Here is a 17560-nt window from a genome sequence, read left to right on the forward strand (position 1 = left end):
TCATGTGCCCCAGCCCCCTAATCATTTCCGTTGCCCTCAACTGGACTCTCTCCAATTTGTACACATCCTTTCTGTAGTAGGGGCCCCAAAAGTGGACGCAATACTCCAGATGTGGCCTCACCAGTGACAGAGGGGAATAACCACTTCCCTCGATCGGCTGGCAATGCTCCTACTAATGCAGCCCAATATGCCATTGGCATTCTTGGCAACAAGGGCACACTGTTGACTCATATCCCAATTCTTGTCCACGGTAATCCCCAGGTCCTTTTTTTCAGAACTGCCACTTAGCCAGTCGGTCCCCAGCCTGTAGCAATGCATGGGATTCTTCCATCCTAAGTGCAGGACTCTGCACTTGTCCTTGTTGAACCTCATCAGATTTCTTTTGGCCCAATCCTCCAATTTGTCTAGGTCACTCTGGACCTTATGCCTACCCTCCAGCTTATCTACCTCCCCCAATGAAATCCAAACCAATTATTAACTCACCCACGATCCTGGCTTCTTGCTCGAACTCCAGTGCTCCAATTTTCAAACCCAATTTCCCCCATTTTTGGAAGGACGCACACTCCCCAGTCATGCGGCATGTCTACATTGCACACAGAGCGTACTGCGGGAGTGTGAATTGCAGAGCGCACCAAAGAGCTGCACTTGGACTGCCCTGTGTGGACGTTGCTGGCGCGAACTGAAGTTTCCTAATTCGAGTTAACATGCTGTTTGAAAGAGGACTATGGTAACTACAGTAACAACGCCCACCTACACTAGGCGGGCAGGGGGAGCTCAAACACTCTAACTGCCCCCCACACACACACTAGGGAGAGTGCAAGGCCTGGCCAGACGTGGCGGGAACAGGGTGTGTCATGCTCCTGTTCCAGATGTGGTCTGACTACAGAACTTGTTCGCCCACCCCAGTTGAGTTCATCGTTAGATCCTTTAATGCCCTGCCAGGTATGGCTGAGGTTCGGCTCCATAAGGGATGTTACACACAGCGCCACCCAGCGGCTGAGCGAGCACTACAGGTTAACATCCCAGTCCATCTCCCCCATTAAGTTCCATGTTCCTGCCATTTATTCACACTGTCATGCTGGCTGTGAAGTTCAGGACAGATCAGTCTGCCCAGTGTCTCTAAACCATCCTGGGTTCCTAACTGTAAAATGCCAATGTGTAGCAGCTTGGCCATCTGGCTGGCCATTAGTTGCAATGACTGCTTGGGGTAGTTTTGGAATCCTTGAGTTGTTGGCTATTTGTTCTGCATCTGCTCTCTGTCAGGCTTGCTCTGTGGATTGTTCCTTCTGAGGAACTAACTGTAGCTGAGGATGGTTTCTGTTGGATTCCCCCCTGTCAGTCTCAGTCACACGTAATCTGGGCGCTGCATTCTTTCCCTTGACTATCGCTGGAGTCATCCATCCTTTTTCTTCTTCCAATTCGATGTGAACACGGTCACCGGGTCCTAGACCCGGCAGGTCTCAAACAGAGTGATGGCTCTTGTAAACGTGTCTTGTCGTGTAGGGACCAGCTGCTCTCACTGGCACTGGGTGGGTTGTTTGGCTGCCCTCTCCCCATGCCAGGAGAGAGGGGAGGGGACAAGGTGGATTTGGGACCCTGGGACTGAGAGGACCTCTGGCCAATCAGAGAACTGTGGAGTAGGGCCAATGGGCAGTAGCCATCACCCCAAGTCAGTCTGATTGACCAGGCAGCCGGGCCAATCAGGGAGCCCAGCTCAGATCTAGCCTTCATGCATGTTGGGGAAGGAGACAGCGAGAGCAGCCCCCGGGGAGGAGCTGGGGTGGGGCCAGGGAGAGGCCGGGGACTGGGTGGGGCTGAGTAAAGACCTAGTAACACATGTGGGAGCTGGCAAGTGGGGCGGGGCTGGGCTGGGGTCAGTGCGTCCGGCGAGGGTCAGTGATGGGGACAGCACCAAGGTTGGTGAGGGGGTGGGGCCAGGGTTGGTCGGAGGGCAGGGTGAAGGTCAGTGAGGCAGGCAGGATGTGTAAGGGGACGGGGTCATGGTCACTGAGGGGAGTGGAGCCAGAGTCAGCTAGGGAGGTGGGGCCCGTGAATGTGGCCATGAACAGTGAGGGGACAGGGTCAGGATTGCTGAGGGGGGGTGTCACAGGTCAGTGAGGGGCGGGGTCAGGGACATTCAGAGGGTGGGGCAGCAAGGGGGCAGGGTGAGGGTTGATGAGGGTCTGGAGGTGGGGCAGGGAGTGGGGCCAGTGAGCAGGGTGAGAGTTGGTGTGGGGGGCAGGGCGAGAGTTCACGGGGAAGCCGGGCCAGGGTCAGTGACAAGGGTAGGGTGAGGGTTGGTGAGGGGGGTTGGAGCCAGGGTTGGTGAGTGGGGCATGTCCTGTGAGTGGGGCAAGAGTTGCCAAGTGGGGTGAGAGGCGGTGGGGTGGCAGGGCCAGGATCAGTCAGGAGGCAGGGTGAGGAGTGGGGCGAGGTTCAGCGAGGAGTGGGATGAGGGTTTGTGAGGGGGGTGGGATGACAGTTTGTGAGGGGAGGGGGCCCCACCATGACATGGTGACAGGCCCAGCCTGGCAGGACCCTATGGAGGGGAGCGAACCCAGCAGCAGAGACGGGGCTGCAGGGGAGCCTGGGGCATCATGACCTTGCTGTGAGGGAGCAGGAGACAGGCAGAGACCTAGCGAGGGGGAGTGAGTGGGCAGCAGAGAGGGCTGAGCTGTGGTATCCTAGAAACTGCCAGTCACTCTTACTGCCCTGAGACCTGCCATGCAGGGAGCCATGACTACCCTGGCCTGGGGGGTTTCTGGCAGCCCTTGAGCCAAGCTGATGACTGCAGCCAGCTCTGCAGAGACTTCTCTGATCTGGTCCTGAGGCAAGGCCCCTGCGTTAGCCATGCACGGCCTGGACTAAGGCAGCCCCACCTCACAGCAGGTCAGGGAGTCCGTGGCTCAGAGGAGGACGGGTTTTTCTTTTCTTGATTTCTCTCCTTTTCAGTTGATCCTTGGTCTCAGGGGCTGAGTGGTCTGATCCCGCAGTGAGTACTTGGCTGGGGCATTCACCAGTGTGGGAGATGGGCCTTTGTCACTCACAAAAGCTACTGGGGAACAATATCTAGTGACCTTCCAAACTAGGCTCTCTGTTGGGGGGAAGATGTGGGGCTAGCACAAAAAGAGAAAAAAAGGGGGAAAGTCTGGACACTGCTGTGATCATTTCTGTGGAACGTCGAAGGAAGCCCTAGCTCAGGGAATGGGACATCACCCTCATCACACCCCTTTCTGGCACTAGCAAACTGAACAGAGAAATTTCAGCACCCCAGAGAAGACACTGTTACTGTTAAAAGTATGTTGGTTTGTATGTGTACATACAGAGTAAATAGTTTGGTATGCTTCCCATCCAGGTGTAGGTTGTAGTGTGATGATGGTTTTAGTATATTTTAAACCTTTCAGCTGCTTAGTATATTCTGAAACCTGCTAATAAGTTTTTTCCCAGTTTCAGGCTGTTCCTGAGAGAGATTAATCTGTTGTATTTGAGTTGGCGTTTTGTGTGTGTTCCCCTTTTAACAGCTTAGGTGTGGATAAACCTACTACCCCAGTTAAGGGAATGTTATTTATTGGGAATCTATCTAGTAGCCAGGCAGGAGCACTCCAGCTCGCAGATAGACCCGACATGGATAAGAGGAGAAGCTGGGGAGGAGGTATTGTGGTGAGGGGACGAGGCAATTTGGAACCCCCTGTGCAATAGTTTCCATTGTTCAGATTCAGTCCTGAGGTCTCACAAGTAGCTGTGAGGTCCCACAAGAGGGAGGATGACTGGTAATTGGGTTGCAGCCTTAAACCCAATCCCAGGGTGTTCTCGGGTCCCAGTAGGCAAGGCCCTGCTGGTGTAGCCTTGCTAGGTAAATTGGGGGAAGGAAGTCCCCTGGAGTTACTAGTGTCCCTCCCCTTCCCAAGGACTGTGCACCATGCCCAGTCTGTTCCTCTGGGTAACACTAGGGTTGGTAAGAGATGGGTTGCTTCTCACCGAGATAACTTAGGGTGGAGTAGGGTCCTGTCATAAATATAAAGGGAAGGGTAACAACCTTTATGTATGCAGTAATATAAAATCCCTCTTGGCCAGAGGTACAGAATCACTTACCTGTAAGGGGTTAATCAGTTCAATTAACCTAGTTGGCACCTGACCAGAAGGACCAGTGGGGAAAGAAGATACTTTCAAATCTGGGGGGAGGAGGAAGGTTTTGTTTGTGCTCTCTTTGTGTTCCCTCTTGAGACAAAGAGAGAGACCAAGCAGGTAATCCAGCTCCTACTGAAATGATACATCTAACATTACAGAAATTGTAAGTAATAGCAAGGAAATGTGTTAGATTATCTTTTGTTTTAGCTTGTGAATTTTCCCTATGCTAAGAGGGAGGTTTATTCCTGTTTTGTAACTTTGAAGTTGAGCCTAGAGGGGAATCCTCTGTGTTTTAAATCTGTTTATTACCCTGTAAAATTACCTTTCATCCTGATTTTACAGAGGTGCTTCTTTTACTTTTTTTCTTTATAATAAAGTTCTGCTTTTAAGAACCTGATTAGTTTTTAGTATCCTAAAAACCCAAGGGTCTGGTCTGTGCTCACCTTGTTTACCTATTTGGTTGGTATGTTATTCTTAAGCCTCCCCAGGAAAGGGGGTGAAGGGGTTTGGGGGGATATTTTGGGGGGGATAGGGCTCCAAGTGCCCCCCCCCCTCGAATTTTTGTTTAAATCACTTGGTGGTGGCAGCAATACCGTCCAAGGACAAGGAATTTGTGCCTTGGGGAAGTTTTTAACCTAAACTTGTGGAGTATAAGCTTAGGGGGTCTTTCATGCAGGTCCCCACATCTGTACCCCAGAGTTCAGAGTGGGGAGGAAACCCTGACAGGCCCCATTTTACAATACCCCACCCCTAATGACATTACTATAATCTCAGTTTTGCCTTTTTATCCGATTTGGCAAATCTCTTCATGTCTGGCCCCTTTGAAGATTGGTCCAACTTTGGAAAAGAGCCTGTTGTTCTGAGTTGTTTTCCCATCAGGAGTTGTGCAGGACTATATCCAGCAGCTGATATCGGCATTGATCTGTAACTCAGAAGAACAAAGAATGGGACTTCCTGCTGTAGGATTTTCTTGGCTGTCTGTACAGCTCTTTCAGCTTCTCCGTTCGCTTGGGGTAATGTGGGAGGCTCACAATAAGATCAAAATCATATTTAGTTTGGAATGACAAATTCTGCTGCTCTGAATTGTGGTCTGTTGTCTCTCACTAGTTGCTCTGGAATACCAAAATGAGCAAAAGTGCACTTCAGTTTCTCCATAACACTGTGATATGTCTTTCAAGTACATTATCTCTATATACCTGGGAAAATAGTACATGATGACTGGGTAATGACAGCCTCTGAATTTCCATAAATCTGCAGCTAGTCTCTTCAAGGTCTCTCTGGTAGAAATGTTTGTACACTGTACAGTTCAGCAATGTCTCTTAAATTGATCTGTACTGGATCTCCTTTCAAAACCCCAGTATCATAAGAATATAAGAATGGCCATACTAGATCAGAGCAATGGTCCATCTAGCCCAGTATCTTGTCTTCCAACAGTGGCCAATGCCAGGTGCCCCAGAGGGAATGAACAGAACAGGTAATCATCAAGTGATCCATCCCCTGTCACCCATTCCCAGCTTCTGGCAAAAAGAGGCTATAGATACCATCCCTGGCCTCCTGGCTAATAGTCTTTGGTGGACCTATCCTCCATGAACTTCGCTAACTTTTGAACCATGTTATAGTTTGGGCCTTCACAACATCTGCCACAAAGAGTTCCACAGGTTGATTTTGTGTTATATCATCAAATCCTCCAGTGAGTTCTTCCACCTTTCTCACTAGGCCCATGGTGGTTGATAGGCTGCTGCTGAGAAGGTTGATGTTCTGTGGTTCTTTGATCACATGCACTCTGAATGCAAAGCTTTTGTCTTAGTAAGCCATTTCTGTGGTGAACTGGCCCATGCATTTAAGAGTACCTCCAGGGCTAATCACAGCCCTCAGGTGACTTCAGCTATGGGAGGATGTGACAGGGTGCACTTACCCCAAACTGGATGGGGAAGGGTTAATTCCTCACTGTGGGTAGAAGAGGCCACACCCCCATGTCCCTACCAGGTATGCACCAAGGGTAGCGCTTCTATAAAAGGGAGCAGCACAGCTCAGTCAGGGCAGACTGCTGGAGAGGAAGGACTCACGCCCCAGGCTCCAGCCCGGGAGCTGTCGAAGCCCCAGACTGTGCAAGCCAGAGGTGCCAAGACTCAGGCACGTGCCCAGGTACCTGAGGACACCACTCGGAGGTTGGAGCCACCGGGAGCAGCACAGCCTAGGGAGACCGGAGACCCAGAAGATGTCTAGACCAAGACTACAGGAGTCACAGTAGGAGTAGCCCAGGGAAGGACTAGCCATTGTCCCTACAGCAGTCAGCATGTATCAAGCAGATCCCCACTGATGAACATCATCCGTGTTTGTGGGGAGGAAGCTGTCCAGTCCCAGCTTCACTCCAGCCGTAGGAATTACGATACCTTCGGGCAGATACCAAGGGACATGATGGAAAGGGGCCATGACCAGGACACTCTGCAGTGTAGGGTTAAAGTGAAGGAGCTGCGGAATGCCTACCAGAAAGCCCGCAAGGCAAACAGCCGCTCTGGTGCTGCTCCTGCAACCTGCCATTTCTACAAAGAGCTGGACATGGTACTTGGGGGCAACCCCACCTCCACTCCGAGTACCACCATGGACACCTCAGAGCACAGTCCAACAAGGCAGGAGGAGGAGAAGCAAAGCAGGAGTGAGGGTGCACAGGAGGAGGAAGACACCCCGGCATCCCTAGATGCTTGCAGCCAGGAGCTGTTCTCAAGCCAGGAGGAAGGTAGCCAGCTGCGGCAGATGGTGCTTGGGGAAGGACAAACTCCGGAGGAGGTTCCCGGTAAGCGGCTTTTATTTTGGGAAGGAAGTTATTCAGTGCGGGCTCTTGGGGCAAGGAGGGTTAGGACAGCATGCATGCCTAGATGCGGAATACGGCATTGATGTGCTCTCTCACATCTTGGTAATCGGCTTCAGTGATCTCTTCAGAGGTCTCATCCAGAACTTGGGCAATGCGCTTAAGCAGGTTTCATGGGAGAGTCACTGTGGTCCTTGTCCCAGTCAGGCTAACATGTCTGCGCCACTGTGCCATGAGGGGCGGGAGGGCCATTGCTGCACACAGGCAAGCGGCTTATGGGCCAGGGCGGAAGCTAGATTGTAGTAGAAGACCCTCCCTTGCTTCCTAAGTCACCCTCAGCAACGAGATATCTTTTAGGACGAACTCCTGTGGAAAATGTGGGGACAGTGTTCAGTATAGGTGCCCCCCTGCAGCTGTTGGCTCTCCCCAAGACACAGAAACCCAGAGGACAGTACAGCCATGAAAGAATCAGTCTCCCTTGACCCTGTGCTTACTCACCATTTTGGGGCTCCTGGGGGTTATGTGCGCTCGCTTTTGGGACAGGCAAATTATGCAATTGTGTAGACTGTGCTTGCCCTCCTTAAGTACGGGGGAATCATTGCTCTGTCTGGTGTGAACAATGCTGCCTCTGTTAAGTGTTGCATTTGCCTTTACAGATGCAACCTTGAGATCTCAGCCGCCTGTGTTATCACCGGCCGAGAGGCTGCAAAGAATCAGGAAGAGGCCACGTAGAAGCAAAGAGGACATGCTGCATGAAGTCATGCAGCACTCCCTTAATGAAAATCAAAAAGTGCAGGAGCGGCGGGAGAGTGAAAGGAGAGTCCTCCAGCAGAATGCGGATCACCGGCACCAAAGCACAGAGCAGCTGATAAGCATCATGGAGCACCAAGAAGACTCAATCCAGGCGCTTGTAGCCATGCAGATGGAGCACTTCTGCGCCCAACCCCACGGCAGCCCTTGTCCCAAAACTCTTTCCCTTGTGCCCCCATATCACCTCCAACCCACTTTCCCCAACATCCGAGTTCTTATTGCAATCAGCTGCCTCTAACACCTGTAGCTTCACCACCCAGCCCTGAAAACTAGGACCCTGACCCACTGCACTCAACCCCCATCACCATGCAGTATAGCCATCCTGAAGTGCAGCACTCATTGCACAGCACTCCAGACAGGAAGGCTGAGTATGATAACAGGACATACGCAAACCTGTGATTGTACCGTTCCCCACCCCACCCCTTTGCCCTTTGTGTTTCCCAAGCAGTTGTGTTTCTTTTCAATAAATACATTTTCTTTTCATTAAATGGATTTTTTTGCTCTGAAAACATTCTTTATTATTGCATAACATAAAAGATACCTTAGCCCAGGAAAGCAACAGGCACTGCAAGTCAGTGTATCATACGTAGCAAACACAGATTCCTACTAACATTGGAACCACTGCACTTCACTCCCGTGCAGGGCACCAGACATTACTGGTGGCATTCAGCCTCAAATTGCTTCCTCGAGGCATCCCTAATCCTTGCAGCCCCACGCTGGGCCCCTCTAATAGCCCTGCTCTGTGGCTGGTCAAATTCAGCCTTCAGGTGTTGAACCTCCGAGTTCCATGCCTGAGTGAATCTTTCACCCTTCCCTTCACAAATGTTCTGGAGGGTACAGCACTGTTCCGTGGTGGTGAGCATGTCCATGAATACCACAAGCAATCTCGTGTTGTATGCATTACTCACATCAATATCATTGTCTGAGTCCTCACTGTCACTTGGATCTTAAGGAGTAACTCGACTGCCAAACGTGATGTGCTGGCGAGACTCGTCAGCATATTCCTCAGCAGTTCGGGCTCCATTCCCACAGACCAAAAGGGAAGACAGAGCGTGCAGTACAAAAACCATTGAAAGATGGCGTCAGTTGTGGATGGAAGCAGAGGGATTGCTGGGATGCGAACCAATGCATCGCAGGGCATTGGGACAGGACCCAGAATGCCCTGCACCCTCCGCCTCCTTCCCACAAGCCACAGCGCCAGAATGGGAAGAGGTGCTCTGTGGGATAGCTGCCCACAATGCACTGCTCCCAATGCAACTGCAAGTGCCACAAAAGTGGATATGCCAGTGCGCTTGCAGCTGTCAGTGTGGACAGACTGCAGCGCTTTCCCTACTGCACTCTACGAAGGCTGGTTTAACTCAAAGTGCTCTACACTTGCAAGTGTAGCCATGGCCTAAGGGCTTGGCCACACTTGCAAGTTAGAGTGCATTAAAGCAGCCCCAGGCGCCCTAACTCCCGACCCGTCCACACTGGCAAGGCACTTAGAGCGCCTGGACTCTGCAGCTGGAGCGCTCCTGGTAATCCACCTCCCCGAGAAGCATAACGCTGGTTGTGCCTCCGCTGAAACACCCCAGCATCAGTGTGAACGAGGTGTTGCATTACTGCGCTGTGATCGGCCTCCCGAAACATCCCATAATCCCCTTAAGTCAAGTGGCCACTCTTGCCATTGTTTTGGAATCGGCTGTAGGAATGCGGATATGCCCTTTCAAAGCTCCGTTTCTGACAGCCGGCTGCTTATCTGTTCCGGGACAAAGCAACCGTTAGTGTGGAATGTTGCTTGCTGTGAATGTGTGAGAGAGAGGTGGTGGGGAGGGGCATCTGAACTTACAAGACAGCATGCTGACACACTCTCAGCACCCCAAAAACCCACTCTCTATCCCCCCACATACACACAGCACACTCCCTGTCACACTCCACCCCACCCCACCCCCGCATTTGAAAAGCATGTTGCAGCCACTTGAACACTTGGATATCTACCACAATGCACTGCTCTTTGTGGCGTTGCAAGAGATGCTAATGTGGCCACGCCAGTGCGCTTCCAGCTGAGAGTGTAAACACTTGGCAGCGTTTTCCCTGCTGCGGTTCCTGAAGGCTGGTTTAACTCTCAGCCCTCTACATCTGCAAGTGTCGTCATGCCCTAAGCTGACAGGAGAGCTCTCCAGTTGGCTTCACTACTCCAGTTCCATGAGTGGCAGTAGCTATGTTGTTAGGACAGCTTCTTCTGCCCACATAGCGCTGTCCATACTGTGCTTAGGTCGATGTAACTTACATTGCTCAGGGGGTGGCTTTTTCACATTCCTGAGTGACATAAGTTATACCACAGCAAGTGCTAGTGTAGACATAGCCTAAGCTAAACCATAGCTAGTTTCAGGTTTATCAATTTGCTCCTGCCTTTTGTTCTGTTGTTTGACTAATTCAGAGTGGTTTGCTATTTGAATAGCTGTGGCTAGAGTTAAATCTCTCCTCAGTTGTAGCTGCTGTGAAATTTTTTTATCTGTTAGCACACAGAGGCTGATTATTGGGTTATTTTCAACCTTTGCATTCCCAAAATCACAGTTTTCTCCCAATATATGTGGAGCTCTTATAAAACATTCCAAACTTTCCCCTGGTTCTTGAGTTCTCTGGTGGAAAGAAGCTTTTTCATAAGCTACATTTCTCTGATGTATAATGTATGCATCAAACAGAGCCAGATCCCTTTCATAGTCACCTTGGTGACTGTCTTCAGTAAAGTCAAAGGATTTAAAGATATGCTCTGCCTCCTTCCCATAGCCTACATTGAAGACGATACCTGCATACCTCCAGTTTCCTTGTGCAGCTTGGCAGCAATGTGAAATCTTGTTTCCAGTCTATCCATGGTGAAGTTTGTGAAAGTTAAAGTTCTCTAGGGCACTAAAGAGTGGCATGGTGTTGAGATCCTGCAACCTTTGTAGCTTTGTTCCTTCTGTTTATGTTCTTATGTTACTCCACACACCATGTCATGTTCTTCTGTACCAGACATGGACTGATCACAGAGCTTGCTTTTACATACCACAATCCTTTAATGCTCTGCCAGGAATGGCTGAGATCAGCTTAAAATAAGGGATTTTACACACATCACCACCTAGTGGCTGAACAATATAATACACTTTTGCATCCCATTACAAGGTGTGTGGGGTTGTCACACTCCAGGGTCAGGGGATACTAGCCCCAGTAAGGCCTAGGGGGAGCAGGGTGTGTGGGACCTTCAGTGATGCAGGCAGTGTGAAAGCAGGTGGCTCGGTTTGGAAGGGCGGGTGCAGTGTCATTGGTTCTGACATCGCTCACCACATCTTGTATTTTGTCGGCTACTTAGGGCTCCTCTGCACTGGAAACATTACAGTGTAGATGCTACCAACGCTGACAGAAGAGGTTCTCCCATCAGTGTAGGCAATCCACCTCCCTGAGAGTCAGTAGCTAGGGTCACTGAAATATAACATGCAGCTGAGACCTTTTCTCCCAGTGCATCAACAGATGGCAGGGGAGAGCTTACTCAGGCCACTACTTACATCAGCCAGTGTTTGGAGATCCCTGAAATGTCCAATCATGGAGACAGAGACTTACCTCATCTCTTTGCTTTCTTTCAGCTTCCATGACAGGATTCCCCTTGGCAGGTAAATACGAACATAGGCAGAGGGTGCGGGGTGTATGTGGGGTGCATGCTGCAAGGTGCAGCTCTGTGTGCAGCTGGCTTATAAATCGGGGTGGGGAAGGGCAGAGTTAAGATGATTTAATCTAGTGGTTCAAATGTAGAACTGGAGACCTGGGTTCAAATCCTGCCTCTGCCAGACTCACCCTGTGGACTCAGCCTATCACTGCCTCACTATGTGCCTCAGTTTCCCCACCAGTGAATTGTTAACAAGGTGGACTGTGTGGCAGAGTGAAGGGCATCCTGGCTATTGGGTCCCTGTGGAAATACTCAGGCCACCCAGCATCTCGAGAACTCAGCCTTGCCTAGCAAGTCCGAGTTACATTTGGGCTGTGGCAGCTCCTGGCTGAGCCGCTTAAGTCTGGGGTGGCCCAGATTTCCCCTGGAATAGGCTCTGCCCCAAGAGATATTTTTGCCTTTAGTTATTGTTAGAGCCATTTCAGCTCAGCTCTGGCTGTAGCTGGTGCATGGCCCCAGTCCCTGCACTGGGGGAGTGGAGGTGCCGTGAGTGACACCAGCTGGGGCCTGCAGGAGGTGGCGGTGGGGTGCCAGGAGCTGGGCTGCTGTGGCACCCTCAGCACCAGGACAGTGCTCAGTTCAGCACGGGGCTGGCCCTGTCTATGTGGATACTGTGGAATATAGAGGAGCCGAGTCAGCCCCAGTGGAGGCTTTCGGGGAGCAGAACTACAGCCCCATGAGGCTGCTGCTGTTGGCTCTGGTAGACGGGGGCATCGGGGCGCAGACGGGGAGGGGGCTCGGGCAGGGGCAAAGGGCAGTTCAGTCTCCTGACCAGTTACGCCCTTTGCCCCTCGGCTGGGAGCCGCTCGGACTGAGGGCTGGGCTGGGCTGCACACACCTGTCCTGTCATGGAGGGGAATTAACCCCAGCAGCTCATTTCACATTTTGGGCATCAGAGAGCTGCAATGGCTGCAACTTCCACTCACTACCAGCTTGGACGCAGGGCCCCAAGACGTGAAAGTGCAGTGCCTGTTCCCCCCACGCCAGCCACAGCCCCTGCCTGAGCTGGGGCCAAACGGGAACCGGTGCCCTCCAGGGGAAAAGATCCAGGTCTCCTTCCCCCAATACTGCGTCACCTCATCCTCCTCGCACAGAGCCAGAGTCCCCTGGAGGAAAGACCCTGTGTCCCATCCTCCATCCCATGAGTCAGCCATTCCACCGTGCCTGGGGCTGGATCAGAGCTGGTGACCTCCAGAGAGGAACCCCCCAGTGTCCCATTCTCAGCCCCCCGGAGCCAGCCAGTCTGCCACACTGAGACTGAATGAGCCAGAGCAAACGATAGCGAACAAGCCTCATATTCCTTTCCTCTAGCCCATCCCTGAGTGTTTATCCCCTTGGGGTGTTTGCAGACTCAGGCATTTCAGAAGTGGCTCAGCTCCGACTGGTGAACGGCCCGAGTCGCTGCGCTGGGAGAGTCGAGGTGCTTCACGACGAGCAGTGGGGAACCGTGTGTGATGACACCTGGGATTTAACTGAGGCCAGAGTCGTGTGCAGGCAGCTGGGCTGTGGGACGGCGTTATCGGCCCCACGTGAGTCTCGGTTTGGACAGGGATCTGACCGTATCTGGCTGGATGAGGTTAACTGCACAGGGACAGAAGCTGCCCTCTCCGAATGCAAGGCTCGGCCTTGGGGAGAGCATAACTGTAACCACGTGGAAGATGCCAGTGTTGTGTGCTCAGGTAAGCCTCATCTCTTCTGTCACGGTGGGTGCTGCAGGGAGTGGATTAGGAAGCTTTCAGCCCAGCCCCTGTTCCCCATCTGAGTTCCCGTGCCCCAGCGCAGCGCTATGGGCCTGTACTGAAGGGAGCAGGCTGGGAACACAGGAGGGGGTGCTCTCCCCTAGCAGTCTGGGCTGACCCCAGTCCTCCCGCTGGCTGACAAAAGGTCTGTGCTGCAGGGTATGGGGCTCTCGCCTCACAGTCAGCGACGCTCACAGTTCCCCAGAGCGGCGCTAGGGGGCGTGAGCTGCAGAGGGTGGAGTGTGGGGCACAGTGAGAGGCCCTCTCCCCGCTCTGATCGCTCTGATCCCCCGCCCTCCCTGGCACAATGGGGCGCTGGGTAAGCATGGATCCCAGCTGTGGGACTTGGTGTCAAACAGAGCTTGCAGTCGCTCCTGGGGACTAGAAACCCAGGGTCACTTTGACAAGAGTTGGGCTCCTAACTCAGCCAGGCTGGACAATTTGCACCACAAACAATTAGCCCTGAACCTGTAACGTCCCCCCCAGCTCTGACTGGACAAACATTTCCCCCAACTTCCTGTCTGCACAGTCACCATATTTCTGTGCCCTGACTCTCAGCTGCCCTGTCCCACCCCGAAGTGGCAGCATGTCAGCGGTGGGGACTGAGCCCTTGGCATGGAGGGGCTGTGTGAGGAGGCCAGTCACACCCATCCGTGGTAGGCGATACAGTCATCAGCATCACTTGTGATCAGATGCACAGGAATCTCCTTGAGTATTTATTGCATTTGCAGAGTCGGTCATTCCAGACCCAGGTCCTCTCCAACTGGTGAATGGCCCCAATCGCTGCGCTGGGAGAGTCGAGGTGCTTCACAACCATCAGTGGGGAACCGTGTGTGATGAGGGCTGGGACTTAACTGATGCTGGAGTCGTGTGCAGGCAGCTGGGCTGTGGGACGGCGTTATCAGCCCCAGGGCGGGCTCACTTTGAGAGAGGATATGACCGTATCTGGCTGGGTGAGGTTAACTGCACAGGGACAGAAGCTGCCCTCACCGAATGCAGGGCTCGGCCTTGGGGAAAGAGTAACTGTCACCACGGAGAAGATGCCAGTGTTGTGTGCTCAGGTAACCCTCCTCTGTCACGTCACTGGGGGTGCTGCCTGGAACAGGCTGGGAAGCTTTCAGGACAGTCCCTGCTTTCCTGTCTGAGCCAGTGCTGACCCTAGTGTCTCAGCGAGGTGCTGGGGGGCTGTGCTGCAGGGAGATGTGTATGTGTCCCTCTGAGAAACCTTCCCCCTCTCTGCTTGCTCCATTTCCATTCCAAGCTATGGCACAGTCTGGCACTCCGTCGCCATTGGTCCTTCCAGTCAGATTCAGTGTCAGCTGGAGCCTGTTGTTCACTGGGACTGGGAACCCTGCGTCACTTTGCTGAGCATCATGCTCCTGACTGCATTGTCCCGGGAAATTGGCAACTTAACTAATGTTATCCTTGGGCAGACGGGATTGGACACTGTCAGGGCCAGTAACAAGGTGGTGTGGCCTAGTGGTCAGAACCAGGGTGACATCAGGATCACGGCTGGACGTCACACAAATGGTGAAAGCCAGAAACAGAGTCCGAAGCCTTGCCCAAGGTCAAGCCGCAGTCAGAATTGGTCCCTGGAGTTAGGGTGAGGAAGCAGGAAAAATGGGCAGTAACGGGAGCAAGGAGCAGGCACAGGGCCAGGCAGCAGGAGCCAGGAACTAGGGGTGGTAACGGGAACAAGGAGGAGGAACTGGCCCGGGCCAGGCAGCAGGAGCCAGGAACAAGGGGCGGTAACAGGAGCAAGGAGGAGGAACTGGCCCGGGCCAGGCAGCAGGAGCCAGGAACTAGGGGTGGTAACGGGAACAAGGAGGAGGAACTGGCCCGGGCCAGGCAGCAGGAGCCAGGAACTAGGGGTGGTAACAGGAGCAAGGAGGAGGAACTGGCCCGGGCCAGGCAGCAGGAGCCAGGAACAAGGGGTGGTAACGGGAACAAGGAGGAGGAACTGGCCCGGGCCAGGCAGCAGGAGCCAGGAACAAGGGGTGGTAACGGGAACAAGGAGGAGGAACTGGCCCGGGCCAGGCAGCAGGAGCCAGGAACAAGGGGTGGTAACGGGAGCAAGGAGGAGGAACTGGCCCGGGCCAGGCAGCTGGAGTCAGGAACTAGGGGTGGTAACGGGAGCAAGGAGGAGGAACTGGCCCGGGCCAGGCAGCAGGAGCCAGGAACTAGGGGTGGTAACGGGAGCAAGGAGGAGGAACTGGCCCGGGCCAGGCAGCAGGAGCCAGGAACTAGGGGTGGTAACGGGAGCAAGGAGGAGGAACTGGCCCGGGCCAGGCAGCAGGAGCCAGGAACTAGGGGTGGTAACGGGAGCAAGGAGGAGGAACTGGCCCGGGCCAGGCAGCAGGAGCCAGGAACTAGGGGTGGTAACGGGAACAAGGAGGAGGAACTGGCCCGGGCCAGGCAGCAGGAGCCAGGAACTAGGGGTGGTAACGGGAACAAGGAGGAGGAACTGGCCCGACCAGGCAGCAGGAGCCAGGAACTAGGGGTGCTAACGGGAACAAGGAGGAGGAACTGGCCCGGGCCAGGCAGCTGGAGCCAGGAACTAGGGGTGGTAACGGGAGCAAGGAGGAGGAACTGGCCCGGGCCAGGCAGCAGGAGCCAGGAACAAGGGGTGGTAACGGGAGCAAGGAGGAGGAACTGGCCCGGGCCAGGCAGCAGGAGCCAGGAACTAGGGGTGGTAACGGGAACAAGGAGGAGGAACTGGCCCGGGCCAGGCAGCAGGAGCCAGGAACTAGGGGTGGTAACGGGAACAAGGAGGAGGAACTGGCCCGACCAGGCAGCAGGAGCCAGGAACTAGGGGTGCTAACGGGAACAAGGAGGAGGAACTGGCCCGGGCCAGGCAGCTGGAGCCAGGAACTAGGGGTGGTAACGGGAGCAAGGAGGAGGAACTGGCCCGGGCCAGGCAGCAGGAGCCAGGAACAAGGGGTGGTAACGGGAGCAAGGAGGAGGAACTGGCCCGGGCCAGGCAGCAGGAGCCAGGAACTAGGGGTGGTAACGGGAACAAGGAGGAGGAACTGGCCCGGGCCAGGCAGCAGGAGCCAGGAACTAGGGGTGGTAACGGGAACAAGGAGGAGGAACTGGCCCGGGCCAGGCAGCTGGAGCCAGGAACTAGGGGTGGTAACGGGAGCAAGGAGGAGGAACTGGCCCGGGCCAGGCAGCAGGAGCCAGGAACAAGGGGTGGTAACGGGAACAAGGAGGAGGAACTGGCCCGGGCCAGGCAGCAGGAGCCAGGAACTAGGGGTGCTAACGGGGACAAGGAGGAGGAACTGGCCCGGGCCAGGCAGCAGGAGCCAGGAACTAGGGGTGGTAACGGGAGCAAGGAGGAGGAACTGGCCCGGGCCAGGCAGCAGGAGCCAGGAACAAGGGGCGGTAACGGGAACAAGGAGGAGGAACTGGCCCGGGCCAGGCAGCTGGAGCCAGGAACAAGGGGCGGTAACGGGAACAAGGAGGAGGAACTGGCCCGGGCCAGGCAGCTGGAGCCAGGAACTAGGGGTGGTAACGGGAGCAAGGAGGAGGAACTGGCCCGGGCCAGGCAGCAGGAGCCAGGAACTAGGGGTGGTAACGGGAGCAAGGAGGAGGAACTGGCCCGGGCCAGGCAGCAGGAGCCAGGAACAAGGGGTGGTAACGGGAGCAAGGAGGAGGAACTGGCCCGGGCCAGGCAGCAGGAGCCAGGAACAAGGGGCGGTAACGGGAACAAGGAGGAGGAACTGGCCCGGGCCAGGCAGCTGGAGCCAGGAACAAGGGGCGGTAACGGGAACAAGGAGGAGGAACTGGCCCGGGCCAGGCAGCTGGAGCCAGGAACTAGGGGTGGTAACGGGAGCAAGGAGGAGGAACTGGCCCGGGCCAGGCAGCAGGAGCCAGGAACTAGGGGTGGTAACGGGAGCAAGGAGGAGGAACTGGCCCGGGCCAGGCAGCAGGAGCCAGGAACAAGGGGTGGTAACGGGAGCAAGGAGGAGGAACTGGCCCGGGCCAGGCAGCAGGAGCCAGGAACTAGGGGTGGTAACAGGAGCAAGGAGGAGGAACTGGCCCGGGCCAGGCAGCTGGAGTCAGGAACTAGGGGTGGTAACGGGAGCAAGGAGGAGGAACTGGCCCGGGCCAGGCAGCTGGAGTCAGGAACTAGGGGTGCTAACGGGAACGAGGAGGAGGAACTGGCCCGGGCCAGGCAGCAGGAGCCAGGAACAAGGGGTGGTAACGGGAACAAGGAGGAGGAACTGGCCCGGGCCAGGCAGCAGGAGCCAGGAACAAGGGGTGGTAACGGGAGCAAGGAGGAGGAACTGGCCCGGGCCAGGCAGCAGGAGCCAGGAACAAGGGGCGGTAACGGGAACAAGGAGGAGGAACTGGCCCGGGCCAGGCAGCAGGAGCCAGGAACAAGGGGCG

At 54.6% G+C, this 17560-nt stretch overlaps 1 protein-coding gene and 1 long non-coding RNA gene across 3 annotated transcripts in view; one reads left to right on the forward strand and one right to left on the reverse strand.

The window, feature by feature from the left end:
* Positions 1–17560, reverse strand: part of LOC119564357 — an 88211-nt gene that overhangs the window by 17721 nt on the left and 52930 nt on the right. The gene's annotated exons all lie outside the window — the stretch shown is intronic.
* LOC102946828 (deleted in malignant brain tumors 1 protein) overlaps positions 1–17560 on the forward strand; it is a 62855-nt gene that overhangs the window by 2932 nt on the left and 42363 nt on the right. Inside the window, exons 2-3 of the mRNA XM_043534839.1 lie at positions 11350–11376; positions 12779–13108. Coding sequence (XP_043390774.1) covers positions 11355–11376; positions 12779–13108 — 352 coding nt within the window. The 5' untranslated portion in view covers positions 11350–11354. The remainder of the gene's footprint in view (positions 1–11349; positions 11377–12778; positions 13109–17560) is intronic.

The sequence above is a fragment of the Chelonia mydas genome, chromosome 23, assembly GCF_015237465.2.
Source record: "Chelonia mydas isolate rCheMyd1 chromosome 23, rCheMyd1.pri.v2, whole genome shotgun sequence".
NCBI classification, from domain to species: domain Eukaryota; kingdom Metazoa; phylum Chordata; order Testudines; family Cheloniidae; genus Chelonia; species Chelonia mydas.